This window comes from Gracilinanus agilis, chromosome 2 (genome assembly GCF_016433145.1).
Source record: "Gracilinanus agilis isolate LMUSP501 chromosome 2, AgileGrace, whole genome shotgun sequence".
Lineage (NCBI taxonomy): Eukaryota > Metazoa > Chordata > Mammalia > Didelphimorphia > Didelphidae > Gracilinanus > Gracilinanus agilis.
Genome location: NC_058131.1, coordinates 334,502,774 through 334,517,359, shown reverse-complemented (window position 1 = coordinate 334,517,359; position 14,586 = coordinate 334,502,774). Strand labels below are relative to the sequence as shown.

Sequence of the window (14,586 nt, the reverse complement as noted above, 5' to 3'; positions counted from 1 at the left end):
CATTCCTGGGTCTAAGCTTTCCCCAGGGGTAAGATTGCTCTCCAAAGCTCCCAGAAAAGAGTCATGTAAATCAGCACCCAGCATAGGTTCAAGAGAAATCAAGATGGGGGGGGAGGGGGTGAGGAGGTAAAAGGCCAGGTGACATCTACTCTCCAATGCCTCTCCCCAAAGCCTGGGGTGAAGGAGACAAAAATGTGCTGCCCCTTTGTCCTCAGTTTTCACTTGACATAGACTTTTAATGTGAGAGTGAGGGGTTCATAGTAATACAAAAAAATTTAAAAACCAGACCCCCCTCACCACCCCTGTCCCCCTCCCCATAAAGGGTAGTTGGGGTTTCTCTGCCCAGTATTGGGGAGGGAGGATAAAAGGAGATACACGATCAGAAACAAAGAGAAAATTCCAAGGCCAGACTTAGGAGGGAGGAGAAGGGCCTGGCCTGAGGGCAGCCTAAGGCCCAGAACATCCATACCCAGTTCTGCAGGGCCTTCATCTCTTCCCCCCAGCCCCTGAACTGGTGGCAGGAGGGCCCAGCCCTGCCTGACTCCAAACCCACCCTTACTGCTCCTTCTTTTCCATCTCAGAGGAGGATGATGATGATGACAGCGGCATTCCCTCTTTGCACTCACTGGCAGACTCCTTCTCCTGGTTTGTCTCCTCATAACTGGAGGCCGGGGGAGAGGGGAGAAAGGAGAAGAAATGTCAGATCAGAGAAGAAAGGGGGGCTTCTGAGTTACAGACAGGAATGAAGGGAGTGAGAAGGCAGCTCAATACTACCCTCCCACTCACCAGAAGAACAGACCAAAGAGAGGAGAGGGAGGACGTCCTCCCTGTTTTTTCCGGGAAAAATGGGACAGAGCCTCCTCTTCTGGTTTCACACTTAGCAGTTAAGATTTCTCTCCTGCCCACCAGGAGATGACCCAAGCTCAGGTTCCAAACACAGTGTAAAGGCCCAGGACTTCACAGTCTACTATGACTAATTTATAGGGTCACAGGATTTAAAGCTAGAAGAGATTTTAGAGGATATCTAGTTTTACCTCCTTGTTTTGTAGATGGGGCAAAGTGAGGCTAGTGATTAAGTGACTTGCCCAAAGGCACACAGCTAATAAGTAGCAGGGTGAGGATTTGAGTCCGGGTCTCTCTGACTCCACATTCAATGCTTTTGGCACTGTACCTTGCCACCTTGTAGCCTCACTTTTTCATCTCTCTTTGGCAACAAGTAGCCTCATAATACCTCTATCTTGACTATCAGCTTGATGTATCCTGCAGTGACATATATCTCTCTCCCCTCATTTCAGGAGTTCAATGGGAAGTATTGAGTCCTCATAGACAGAGAACGGGTCTGAAGTGGAGATTTCCTGCCTCTTCTCCAGCTCCACTGGGTGATTACACCACCTTGATTAGCCAGCCATTTCTCCAACAGGGAGAATGCTTCTACACAGTCCTTTCACATCTGCCCTAGGAGGAACTAAGGTCTATAAGGTGTTCAGAGATCCCTAGAAAGGTGTTTGGCAAGTACAAGATGGCCAACTCACCAGAAAGATGAAGAGGCCCAGGCTGGAACCTAGGATTATGGACAAGACAAAAGGAAAGAATGCTCTGCTCCTCTGGAGTCCTCCCTGTCTCTAAGGCTGAAACTGGACAAGCCAAGTTGGGGCTGACATTCTATCACTAACTGGCACCCCAGGGAGCAAGGCAACAATGGCCCTCAGGGGTAGGGATGGGGGTACAGAATGGCAGGGTTGACTGACTTGGAGGGGAAGGGGAAGGAAAGGGAAGAATGGGATGCCCTACCTGACAGAGCAGAGGGGAGACAGAGGGAAATAGGGTGCTGGGGGCTACAGGGTGCTGGGGCTGTGTGGCCGGCGGCGGCGGGGACAGGCCACTTTCTGCTGCATGGAATCCGCAAGGCTGGCGGGTGAGCCCGAGACAGTGGGGAAGTGGGTAAGCCGAGGAGTATGTGGCAAGATTTCAGCAGAAGATTCATAGCTGCAGGAAAGACAGAGGAAGAAGAGAAGGAAAAGAGGAGGAATGATAGAATCTTAGTGCTGTAAAGGATCTTAGTGACCATTTAAGTCCAACCCCTTTGTTTTTCAGATGGGGAAACAGGCCCAGAAAAAGGAAGGGATTTGTCTATGGTTATTTGGCAAGTCAGTGGCAGAGCTGGGACTAGAACTCTGGCGAAGGGCAAGGATGGGTGGGTAGGTTTTGGGGAGATGAGGAAGGAGAGGAGAGAAGCAGGGAGAGAGACAAAGGGTAGTGATGGGAATGGATTTGGAGAGGAAGGCAAAATTATTCTATTCTACTCAGTTCCTTCTTGTAAGGCTAGGGGTACTGCTTGCTTCCTCTTCCAGATAGCCAAGGCTGAGTAGGCATCAGGGACAGGTCTAAGAATGGACAGAGACACTCCAGAGGCATTGTATGTTATTAACAGCTGGTATAGTCCTTGGAGGCAGGAGATCTACTCAATCTAAGAAGGTTTGGGGGAATGGGAGACGGTTACAAGGATTTAGATATGGTGGGATCCTAGAGAATATCCAGTATAACTTTTAAAAATTTTAAAATGAGGAAACTGAGGTTCAAGGAGAAGTCACCAGTCTAAGGTCACCCAGGTAGTGAGTAGCAGAATCTAGGGGGTCTTAACTTGGAATCTGGTGTTCTGCCACTACACTAGCCTGCCCCCTGGTGGTAGGAGAACCACCAAGTTAGAGACAGAGAGAGAGAGAGAGAGAGAGAGAGAGAGAGAGAGAGAGAGAGAGAATGAAAAAGACTACTGGATTTAAAGTTAATCATTGAACCCCTTTCAGCCTCAGTAGGTGCCCCTAGGAGGTAGGGGTGCCTCCTAGCAGGCTTTTGGCTTAAGCACCTGCTCTCCATGGTCTTCATTCTCCCTTCTCCTAAAATGGTTTAAATGGCACCAAAAAGTAGCTCTACCTTATCTGAGAATCAAGAATTGGAGAGAACTTCAAAGATCTCATGTTTCTCTCCTCATTTTATAGCCAAGATCCAGAGAGGGGAAGTGATGATATGCTAAAAAGTAGCTAAATACTTAGAGCCTTAAAGTTTTTGAAAGACTTCATATATTTTATTTGTTTGATTTGATCCATACCACAACCCTGGGAGGCAAGTGCTAATGCTATTAATAAGTGTTAATATTGTTTCCATATTAGAGATGAGGAAACTGAGGCAGGCAGAGGTTAAGTGACTTGCCTAGGGTCACAAAGGTAATAAGTGTCTGAGGCTGGATTTTTGCTCAGGTCTTCCTGACTCCAGGATCAGTGCTGTATCCATGGAGCCACCAGTTGTCTCAGTTTCACAGGGTGTGGTCAGCAAAGGTGAGGGTTCCAAACCAGGTTTTTTGAACCTATGAGTCAGGACTGACAGCATGGGATATTAAAAAGACTACTGGATCTAAAGTTAATCATTGAACCCCTTTTAGCCTCAGTTGCCTCCTCTGTAAAATGAAGGGCATAGACTAAAATTCCTAAGAGCCCTTCCAGCTCTAAATAAGTGTTTTACTTTGCAAAAACAGGAATAGTGAGTTCTACCTACCTCATAGGGAAACGTACTTTGTAACCTTAAAATGCCATGTGAAGGGTAAGCTATTGCTGTTAGCCTGATCTCTGAGGCTATGATCCAAACCAGTGTACCTGCTACTATAGCCCACTGCCTTGACTGACCTTGTCTCTTAGGAACTTGGGCTGTCTGTCCTCCGTGGGGCCCTGGCCTCCATAACTCCTAGCACCTGCCTGCCTGCCATCAGAAGGGGGTGGGGGCCTGGAACGGAACCACCACCACCGGACAGCTTGGAGCCAAAGAGGATGCCAGAGCCTGTTGTACAAGGGAGGAGTGTGGGAGGCCTGAGAAGAGGGAATCAATATGCCCATTTCTCCCAGCCCCAGGGTCTGGTCCACTCCCCTTTCCCCTTCACCCCACCAGGAGACATGGGGCTGTGACCGTGAGCCCCGACAGCTTCCGGGGAGGGAGGGAGTGCGGGGGTGGGGATGAGTCACGGGTGTGTCAGCAGCACGGCTCAGGGCGCCCAGGTGCACAGGAAGGCCAGGACCGGGACGATTGGTGCCTGCAGCACTGGGTTCCCAGAGAAACATCAAAGGCTGAGCAGGTGGGGAAGGGACAGGGTGAAGGCCTGGCCAATAACCTGGAGGGCTGCGGGTGGTGGTGCTGGGGGAGGGATGGGCCATGTCTGACCCCCTGGGCGGCAGCTGCCCACGATGAGTTATTTTGAGGATCCCTGGGGGTATAAAGCTGCCCACCTGCCATCTCTTTTCGAGGCTGAGGAATAGGGGGTGGGGTAGGTGGGTGGGAAGGGACCAGCTCTCTGGGGCAGACATTGAGGGAGCCGGAGGGAGGGCTGGGCTGGGGCTGTGACACAGGCTAGGGGAAGGAGGAAAGGGCACAGATGGGGAACTTAAAGTCCTGTCACAATTCTGGTCTGAGTCTGGAGGGCAGGACATGTGAAATCACAGAATGTCAGAGCTGAGAGGACATAGGTCAGGAATGTCCTTGGAACATTGCATATCAGGGCTGGAAGGCCTAAGGGATCATGGGGGTCAAGCCCTTCACTATACAGAGAACACTGGAGGCTGGAGGGGAGGTGATCTGCTTAAGGTGACCAGGTTGAGGGAGAAGGGGGGAAGAACTGCAGTCCCCAAGGGCATACCCAGGATGCCTAGCCTCAAGCACAGAAAAAACCTGACTGTCCCCTGATACTTTGCCTCCATGTGCCGAGCCTTGAGTTATGTTTATACCCTTTTCTGGGATCTCACTCTCCAAATGACTCTCCCTCCTGCCTATCTCTTAGCAAGAAACTGAGGAGGATGGGAATTTTCTCCAGGAGGTTTTCCCTAGGATTCTGTCTTCCCTCAATCCAGAGGCCAAGCCCAGAGGGAGACATTTGAGGCCCTGAAAGATATGCAGAGCCTATGGGTGGGCGGGTGTGGCTCCACCCTGGGACAATGTGTCTTTAGCCTGTGGTCCCAGGAATGGCACCAGCCTGGACAGTCTCCCTGGAGCTTATCTAACCTTTCCACTCCCTGCTGCAGGTGTGTAGCTGCTAGGTGTGGACCCCTGCCTTGTAGCTGGGGCTGAGGGTGGAGTATAGGAGAGGATGAAGGCATGTGGATCTGCACTGAGCCATTTTTTTCAATAGGGTTCACCTACTCAGAGAATCTTAGAATATCAGAACATCAGATATGGGAAGGAGTATAGCTTGTGGAACACATAATGGCAGCCTTGGAAGAGACTTTAAAATATAGATAGTGTCAAGGTTGAAAGGGACATTAGAATATGGAATAAAGAATGTGAGACTGGACCAGACCTGGAGACCATCCGATTCAAGCCTCTCATTTTGCAAAGGAGAAAGCGGGAGTCCACACAAGGACTTGCTAAAGGTCCCAGTGTAGTGCTTTTGTGGCTGCCTCACAAAGCCTCCCCTAGGAACAGTCTGTCAAAAGCTGGGGTAGTCAAGGAGAAGGACCATAGGGTCACAAAGAGTTGGAAGGGACCTCTGAGGCCACCTTGTCTAAACCCCTCATTTTACAGATGAGGGAAGTTAGGCCAGAGTCCCAAGTTCACACAGCTAGTGTCAGAGGAGTGTGAATCCAGGCCTCTTGTCTCTAAGTCTGTCACTATTCCCTATGTCAGCTAGCCCCTTGGGGGTCTGGGACATGGCTCTCCCCAAGGTGGCTCTATACCTGGTGGAAGAAGCCATGACTATTTTAGCCTTCAGTAGGCACAGGGACAGGAAGCTTACTGGATCCTAGATGCTTTGTGTTGGTCATTTCACAAAAGCATGGTCCCCAGAGAGGAAGATGATCCAGATTTTGCAGGGTCAAAGGCCCTTTGCCTGGTCCTCAAAATTGCCTTGGGGTGTGATGTTCAGTTAACTGCCTTCACTGCCATCCCAACCATCTAAAGGAAGGGAGGGTCCAGAGCAAGACTGCCACCAGAGCCCACAGACAGGTTCCCATGTACTGGCAGAGAATGCCAGGGAGTGATGTTTCCCCGGAGATGTGTACAAACAACCCACCATGGTCCCCCGCCCCCCCCCCCAACCCACAGCCTTTGAAAGGCACTGCCTCCACCCCTGGGGCCCATTGGCTGCACCTGTGAACACACCCCGGGCCTTCATGTGCTGTGGGAATGGTAGCTGGTGGGGCCCATCCCTTACCTGAACATCTCGGTGACTTCTCCCTTTGCCAGGGCCACCAGCAGGGGGAAACCAATGCAGGCAGGGACCAGATAGAGCAATGCTGGCTGCGGAGGTGGGGGAAAACACAAAGGCTTGTCAGTTCCAAGAGACTATGCTGGGAAATAGGGGGTTTTCCCTAGGAACTGGGGGAGACTTTCCATGAATGAGGAACCTAGCCCATTGCTTTACAGGAAAAAGGGAAACTCAGCTTAGCCTGGCTCTGATGTTAACTACCTGACCATGCAGCCATCACTTGGTTTTCTCACTATGTGATGTTCAGTGGGAATAATACTGCACTATCTAACTTGTTGAAGTGTCATTGGGAAAGTGCTTTGAAAACTGTAAAGCACTGTAAAACCAAGTGTGTATGTCAGAGAGAGGCAGAGACAGAGAGGAAGACAGAGACAGAGAAAAGGAGAGATAAAGAGAGAAAGGGGAAAAGGATAGAGAGAAGGGGAGGAAGTTAAGAAGAGAGAGAACAAGAAAGAGTAGGAAGAGAGGAAGAGAGAGTGAAAGAGAGACTTATCTCTTCTTTAAGGTTCCAATGCTCCCAGGAGTTCATGCTCCTTTCTTCCATACCTCCTTCTCCTATTCTCTCTCCCAAACTTGACATCTGACTGGTCCTCCTTGTTTGGCCTTGGAAGGAAAACTCAGTGCTAAGGAAAATGGCCTGAGAATTGCTTTCTGAGCAGGTTCAAGGTTATATCTTCAAAAGTATTAATACCCGCCCAAAGCAAGTTAGTTCTTGGTGTGCCAGGCCTTGCAGCAGGCATTTGGAGCTATTTCTCTCAGGAGACAGAGGCATGGGCTCATCAGGGTGTAGGGCTTAGGAGAGTCTGCTGACATCATCAGCTCTTGTCAAGACAGCAGGAAGCTAGGGCTCTCCAAGCAGAGTCCCCTTTCCTCCCTAAAGGACCCTGGCCTACAAAGCTATTATTTCTGACCAAGGAAATGTGTGGAAATCCCAGATTAAGTTAGTTTCTGTCTCTAGGCCTCAGATTCCTCAACTGGGGAATAAGCATTGGTTAAGTCACCCTGAAGGTATTTTCCGGCTTAGATAATCCATGCTCTATTTGCTTGGACCCTGCAGACCTCCTACAGATACCCAGCTAGGCAGTAATACTAGAGGGTAGTGGTGGAAGTGATGAATCCTGTCTGCCCAGGAAAGATCATCTCACCCACTTCCTCCAGGAAAGGCACTGCAAAATTTATCCAAAATTGAAAAGGAAAAACAACTGAGGGGGAGTGGTTCATGTGCCAATTGCAGAGATGGGAGGCCTGGTTTTCAGTAATGGTTTCGACAGACTCATTATATGACTTGAGGGAAGTTATTTTTCTATGCTACGTGCTTCAGTTTTCTCATCTGAAAAATTTAAGAATTTATAGCCATAGTATTTCAGGGCTAAAGGAACTCAGTAGAGAATCTGGTCCAATTCCCTCAGTGGATCGAAAGAAGCTGAAGTCCAGAGAAAGGAAATAATCTGACCAATATCTCAGAGGTTGTAAGTAAGAGAGCTAGAATTTGAACTCATATCTTCTAACTCCAAATCTAGCACTTTTTCTATTATGCTGTCCCCCTCTCCCCCCCACTTCTACCCCATCAGCTAAGGTCAGTAAGGATCAAAAGAAACATGGAGGAGCAATTAGGTGGTTCAGTAGATAAAGAGCCATGCCTGGAGATGGAAGGGCCTTAGGTTCAAATTGGGCCTCAGATATATCCTAGGTGTGTGACTGGGCAGCTGCCTAACCCTTCCTATTCTTCTACCTTGGAACCAATACTTAGTATTGATCCTAAGATGGAAAGTTAAGGATTAAGAGAAAAAAAGAGAAAATGCTTTATTCAAAAGGGATGTATGCAAGTCTATAGTATCATGATTCCATAACCTTGGGGCTTACATATTGGAGTGATGGCCAGAGCAGGGAGTGCCATCACCCCTCTCACTGGTCCTCCCCCCTCCCCATTCTCTTTCAGATTTAAAAGTATACACTAATGTTTCTTTGAACACTATGGTTTGCAAAGAACTTTCCTCCCAACAATTCTTTGTGTTACACAGTGTATCATTATTCCCATTTTACAGATAACTAAACTGAGATGCCCATAAGTTAATTGGCAGAGGAGGATAGGAACCGAACTTTGCACCCAGGTGTCTTCTAACTCTTTAAGCACAAGGGATTGTTTCCTTATGTCCTACCGTTTCTCTTAATAGGCCATCCCAACACGGTGAGTAGAGAAGGCAGGGGTGGAGAAGAGATTAAGGTGGTTGCTAGAATCTGGCTCCAGGGCTGCTCTCACCAGGAGTATCTTGGCCCTGTGACTTACCTGAGCATGTTTGAAGACATGCATAATGAAGATGGTGAGGCCCAGGCCAAAGATGTATGCCACAAAACTGGTATAGAAGTAGGTGTGTGTGTTCTTCTTCAGGCTACAAAGTGGGGAAAGATGCATTAGGAAAGCAGACAGCTTCCTGTTTATATTCCTCAAATGGGTCTGTGGGCCTCATACTTTCAGGAACCTTTGATGTTGGGAAGGAACTGGAGTTTTTTTTGACTTGGATGCTAGCTTTCTGTCCTCAGGATCATCTCTAGCATTTGGCTCTCCTCTCTCAATCTCCCACTTTAGTCCAGTCTTTATCTAGTCCTTGGATTATCATGATAGCCTCCAGTCTATCCTCCTATAACTCTTCCTATCTATCATGCCTGACTCCTATGGTACAGGTCTGAAAATAGAGACTACCCTCAAAATCCTTCTCTTGATCCTTAGTGCCTATTGGGTAAAGGTCAAACTCTCAAAGCCTATCATTTGCTGTCTTCCCCTATCTAACCCCCAAACGATCTCTCCAGTCTCATCTCCTACGACTCTCCTTCTGGTTGAACTCCAACTCAGCTGGTGCTTTTGTCACCCTCTATGTCCATTCTGTACTCTCTGAGGCCTGTCTTTACTTTTCTTCCATTCTTGGACTGTCCTTGCTCCTATCTCTGCCCAATGAAATCCTGTTCTTTGAAGTCTAGCTATGCTGCCCCCTCTTTGGTGAACTTTTCTTCTTCCCCTCCAGTTAGAATTATTTTGCTTCAAATCTCCAGACCTTTGAACAGAATCTCTCTCATGCATTTGCCATATTCTGTTGTGCATTAGTTTCTTGTGTATATGTCTTATTTTCCTTCCTAGACATCGAGTTCCACAAGGGTAGAATCTGTGCTTTGTTTTAACTTTGTCTCGCCAGACCCAAAGATAGTGTTTCCTACCCATCATGTTTGCTGCGATAAATTGAGCGTTATTTCATAAGTGGTGAGCTGTTTCCTGTCTGACATAGACATGAATGGAATTGAGTCTTTTATCTTGGTTGTTTCAAAACTCATTATTTTAGACACTTATGGTTGAAAGCATGGGGCTTTGATTATGAGAAGCACCTATTTAATGTCAGCAGAGTGGGGGCACCAGGAAGGCAGGTAATCTGTGTCATATATAAATTCCAACTTCCTTAACACTGACCACAGTACTCTGCAGTGGTTTAAAATGCCATTCAAGGGGGCAGCTGGGTAGCTCAGTGGATTGAGAGCCAGGCCTAGAGATGGGAGGTCCTAGGTTCAAATCCAGCCTTAGACACTTCCCAGCTATGTGACCTGGGCAAGTCACTTGACCCCCATTGCCTACCCTTACCACTCTTCTGCCTTGGAGCCAATACATAGTATTGACTCCAAGACGGAAGGTAAGGGTTTAAAAAAAAAATGCCATTCAAATGTTGAAGGATCAAAAAGCTATCACTAAGTACGGTGTCTCCTTTTATAATCCAGTCTTTTTCTCTCACTCCCTGCCAACATCAAAATTTATTCTGATTGAGGCTGGGGAAAACCTTCAGGATTTTTCTTTGATTCTCCAAGGCAGGGCTTCTGGCCATCAGCATTAACCCTTGCCTGCCACTCTGAGGACAAATAATAACTCTGGGCTGAGACAGGAGAATGTGGTTGTGACCCTGGACCAAACACTTCCCTTTTTCTCACCTCAGCTTCTACCTCTGACTAACAGAGGAAGTTAGAATAGAGAGTATCTCAGGTTCTTTCAATTCTAAGATAATTGTATCTAAACCTTGGATGAAGCCTGATGTAGTCCAGGGCTGGTTAACTCTCCATTGCCTGGCTTTGGCTTGCATAAAGCTCAGACATTCTTTTTCAGGAGTGTGATGAGGACATTCTGGGAAGAGGAAGGAAGTGAGATACTGGAGGGAGGATGGAAAGTGTGCTTGGAGCTAGCTTTGCCTTAGTACACCTCAGGTCTTTTTATCTGCCCGAGTCTCCGGCTCACCTGATGTCAAAACGCAGAAGCAAGGCAATGAAGATACCTAAAGGGGAGAGAGTGAGAGTCAGAGGCTTAGGGGATCAGGGGGCATAGATGGAGAACGGGTGCTAGATAGCCCTCAACATATCCTTGACGCTCTCTGAGCATCATCTTCCTTGTAAAAATGGAGGGGTGGGCCCTCATGACCTCGAAGATCCTACAGATAAAAATACCCCAAAGATATCCTTTAGGTGCATGTGGATGGGTTTCTATGGGGTGGGGGTGGGGTGGGGGGGAGGAGTGAGAGCTGACATAGAGAGGCCAGAATTCTGGGTGCTTTATATGTGGAGACAGCGCCACCTGGTGGCCAATGCCAAGGAGCGCTGGCTCCAAGAAACTGGCTTCTCCTTTTGGGCTCTCCAGTTGACTCACTATTGGACACTGTGGGTAAGCTGCTTCCCTATGCTGGTTTCCTTCTTTGTCAAAGGGGGATAATAACTGGCAGCCCCCAACTTTCACAAGGCTGTCATGAGTATCAAATGAGATGGCCTGGAAAGGGTTTTCAAACCACCCAGGGCCCTAAAAGGTTGTGTCTTCCTTTGTCTTTGCCCAGGGGAAGGCTTGCTTCTCTGGATTGTGAGTGATTTTCATGAAAACCCCCAAGAGTCTAGACTCTTCAGGGCAGACCACCTGGGCTCTTCCATCCTGCCCGATGTCATAAGCACATCTACCTGGGCACCTGTGTGTGACCACGTCTGGTAGCACCTATGCACCTAAGAGCCCTTGGTCAGGTTCCCAGACCTGCAGACTTCAGTCAGGACTGATGAGGTGTCCAGGGTAAGTTGCAAACATGCCCTCTTTCAAAAACACAAATACATGGGAATCCTGTCATAACCATTCAGGTCTCCATGCCTTGGCACACATGCCCACAGCTGATTGCAAACACACCTAAGCAGGGGCCTCCAGTTCTAGCACTGTTCTTTGCACTTGGCACAGGAGGTGAAGCAAAGCCCTGTCACTTCACTGGGAGATAGTCATCCCTTCCAGGGCCTCCCAGTCTGGCTTGGGGGTATCTGGCTGATGCAGGACACATAGAGCTATAGAGAGAAAACTTTCTAAGAGCATTTTTCTCATGGCTCCTTGGGGATTTCCAGCCCTGAAAAGTACATATCCCCAGCAACTAACTGCATGGCCTATTTTGTGGCATGAACTCTGTGTTGGAGTCTCAATCAAATGGCCAAATCATTTACTCTCTGGGCCTCAGTTTCATGAGTCAAATGTAGATAATAGTATTTACTTAGCATCTCCCATAAAACATATATGAGTGAAAATAATGGAAGTATTTCGTTAGGAGCTATAGAATACTAGAAAAAAAGGAATTTGAGGAAGAAACTGGGGCTCGGTGGTATGTGTATGTGGTTGCTTTGTATCTCAGGATAGATCCTTTTTTGATTGCTGACTGCTCTCTCCCTCACCCCCAAACCTCAAGCATTACCTGGAATGACGATGTCTCCCAGCCCTAGCATGGCAAAGTTGTCAGCCTCTAGCCCCTTCTCCAGCAGGTCTTGGGGGAAAACCACTGTAGGAGAAAAGGGAAGAGGTGGAAAGGCCTTAGCTGTTAGTTAGGCAGACCTCTTAGGAAAGAGCAGGGCAGAATATACATGAGATGTTTTCCATGTTTGATTAACTCAAACAACTGCTTCGAGAAGGGAAGGGCCTGGGAGTCCAAAGCCTCACCTTCATGTCTACTCTACTAGGGTACCTTAGTTTTTCTCCTTTCTTTTGAGGAGCAGTATGACTTCAAAGAAAGAACACTAGATTTTCAGAGGAAGTCAGAGGACATGACTTGGTTCCAGGTGTCACCGTGGGCAAGAACATTGGACCTGGGAGTTAGGAAGGCCCAAGCTCAAATCTAGTTTCAGATACACACTAGCTGTGTGAACTGGGGTTAAGTAATTTCTCCTATTTTTCCACATCTGCAAAGTGGGGATAATAACGCTTAACTCACAGGATTATTGTGAGGATCAAAAAAAAAAAATAGCATATATAGGACTTTGTAAATCGTAAAGCTCTCTATAAATACTAGCTATTCTTTAATTTCACAGACTCAGTTTACTCATCTCTAAAAGATTACTAAACAGGATAAACTCTGAGTACCCTCCTACTCAAATGAGGATAGTTGTTGATAGATTTATTACACTGGACTTTTGTGAGAAATGCCTGGGAAAGTGCTAAATGAATGTGAATTGTTAATTTTATTAGTAGCAGTCATTATGAGGGAGATAGACTAGATTGATGATTCCCAAAGTAGGCGCTACTGCCCCCTGGTGGATGCTGCAGTGATCCAGGGAGGCGGTGATGGCCATACTTTTTTTGTATTATATTCTATTCTGAGTTCAATAAATATTTTCATAATTTCCAGTGGGCCCTAAGTAATAATTTTTCTGGAAAGGGGGCGGTAGGCCAAAAAAGTTTGGGAACCACTGGGCTAGATGATCTCTAAGATTCCTTCCAGCTCTAAAACCTAGGATCCTGGGAATTTAGTCCTTCTTGCAGGTTTTTAGCTTGCTACAGGTGATACAAAACTACACCTAGACATTTTAGTTTCTTTCCATGCTCAGGAATGATGCAGTCAAGTCTGTGCAAGGAGCCATGGGCCCAATTTCTAAGGAAGAAAGGATATTGGCACCCAAGTCTGGATGCTGAGGGCCCATCCTTGGGGCAGCTTTCAGAGCAGGAACTCTGAGGGTTGAATGGGGTGATCTTTCCCATAGCCCATGCCCACTCCCAATTTAGTGCCGTTTCTCATACTATTGTCTACATCCCTCCTCCCTTAATAACATTATCTTTTCCCTCTCTGCATCTGGGCTTAAAAAAAAATCAACTGCCCATGTACAGGATGGGGGAAATTCCATTTCTCTTGCCTGGGCTTCAATTTCCTCAGCAAAAATGGGGATACTCTTACCTGTCTTCCTCAGAGAGAAGGTAGGAGGATCAAATGAGAGAATGGATAGAAAAGTTCTTTGGAGTTTTCGATAAACCTAAAGAACCCAGCTTTTGGGACAAAAACCCGCTATTTGGCAAGAACTGCTGGGAAAATTGGAAAACTATGGGAGAGATTGGGCCTAGATCAACATCTCACACCCTATACCAAGATAAACTCAGAATGGGTGAATGGCTTGAATATAAAGAAGGAAACTATAGGTAAATTGGGTGAACACAGAATAGTATACTTGTCAGATTTATGGGAAGGGAAAGATTTTAAAACTAAGCAAGAGTTAGAAAAAAAAAATCACAAAATGTAAAATAAATAATTTTGACTACATTAAACTAAAAAGTTTTTGCACAAAGCCATTGCTACCAAAATCAGAAGGGAAACAACAAATTGGGGGAAAAACCAAATCTTTTTTTTTTTTTTTTAATTAACTTCTTACCTTCCGTCTTGGAGTCGATACTGTGTATTGGCTCCAAGGCAGAAGAGTGGTAAGGGTAGGCAATGGGGGTCAAGTGACTTGCCCAGGATCACACAGCTAGGAAGTATCTGAGGCCAGATTTGAACCTAGGACTTCCCGTCTCTAGGCCTAGCTCTCAATCTACTGAGCTACCCAGCTGCCCCCGGAAAAAATCTTTATAACAAAAAACTCAGATAAAGGTCTAATCACTCATTTATACAAGGAGCTAGATCAATTGTTCAAAAAATCAAGCCATCTCCCAATCAATAAATGGGCAAGGGACATGAATAGGCAATTCTCAGATAAAGAAATCAAAACTATCAATAAGCACATAAGAAAGTGTTCTAAATCTCTAATAATTAGAGTAATGCAAATCAAAACAACTCTGAGGTACCACCTCATACCTAGCAGATTGGCTAAAATGACAGCAAAGGAGAGTAATGAATGTTGGAGGGGATGTGGCAAAATTGGGACATTAATGCATTGCTGGTGGAGTTGTGAATTGATCCAACCATTCTGAATGGCAATTTGGAACTATGCTCAAAGGGCTTTAAAAGACTATCTGCCTTCTGATCTAGCCATAGCACTGCTTGGATTATACCCCAAAGAGATAATAAGAAAAAAGACTTGTACAAAAATATTTATAGCTGCAC

General features: G+C 46.7%; 1 protein-coding gene across 2 annotated transcripts in view; it reads right to left on the bottom strand.

The window, feature by feature from the left end:
* Positions 1 to 210: 210 nt before the first annotated feature.
* The window catches only part of HM13 (histocompatibility minor 13), a 34,292-nt gene continuing 19,916 nt past the window's right edge, over positions 211 to 14,586 (bottom strand). Inside the window, exons 8-13 of one of the 2 annotated variants that reach the window (XM_044661537.1) lie at positions 11,977 to 12,060; positions 10,509 to 10,545; positions 8,529 to 8,631; positions 6,188 to 6,273; positions 1,840 to 1,986; positions 211 to 661 (exon numbers count right to left, since the gene is read on the bottom strand). In XM_044661537.1, the coding sequence (XP_044517472.1) occupies positions 556 to 661; positions 1,840 to 1,986; positions 6,188 to 6,273; positions 8,529 to 8,631; positions 10,509 to 10,545; positions 11,977 to 12,060 (563 nt within the window). In that variant the 3' untranslated portion in view covers positions 211 to 555. The remainder of the gene's footprint in view (positions 662 to 1,839; positions 1,987 to 6,187; positions 6,274 to 8,528; positions 8,632 to 10,508; positions 10,546 to 11,976; positions 12,061 to 14,586) is intronic. The other variant, XM_044661538.1, reaches the window with a different exon arrangement.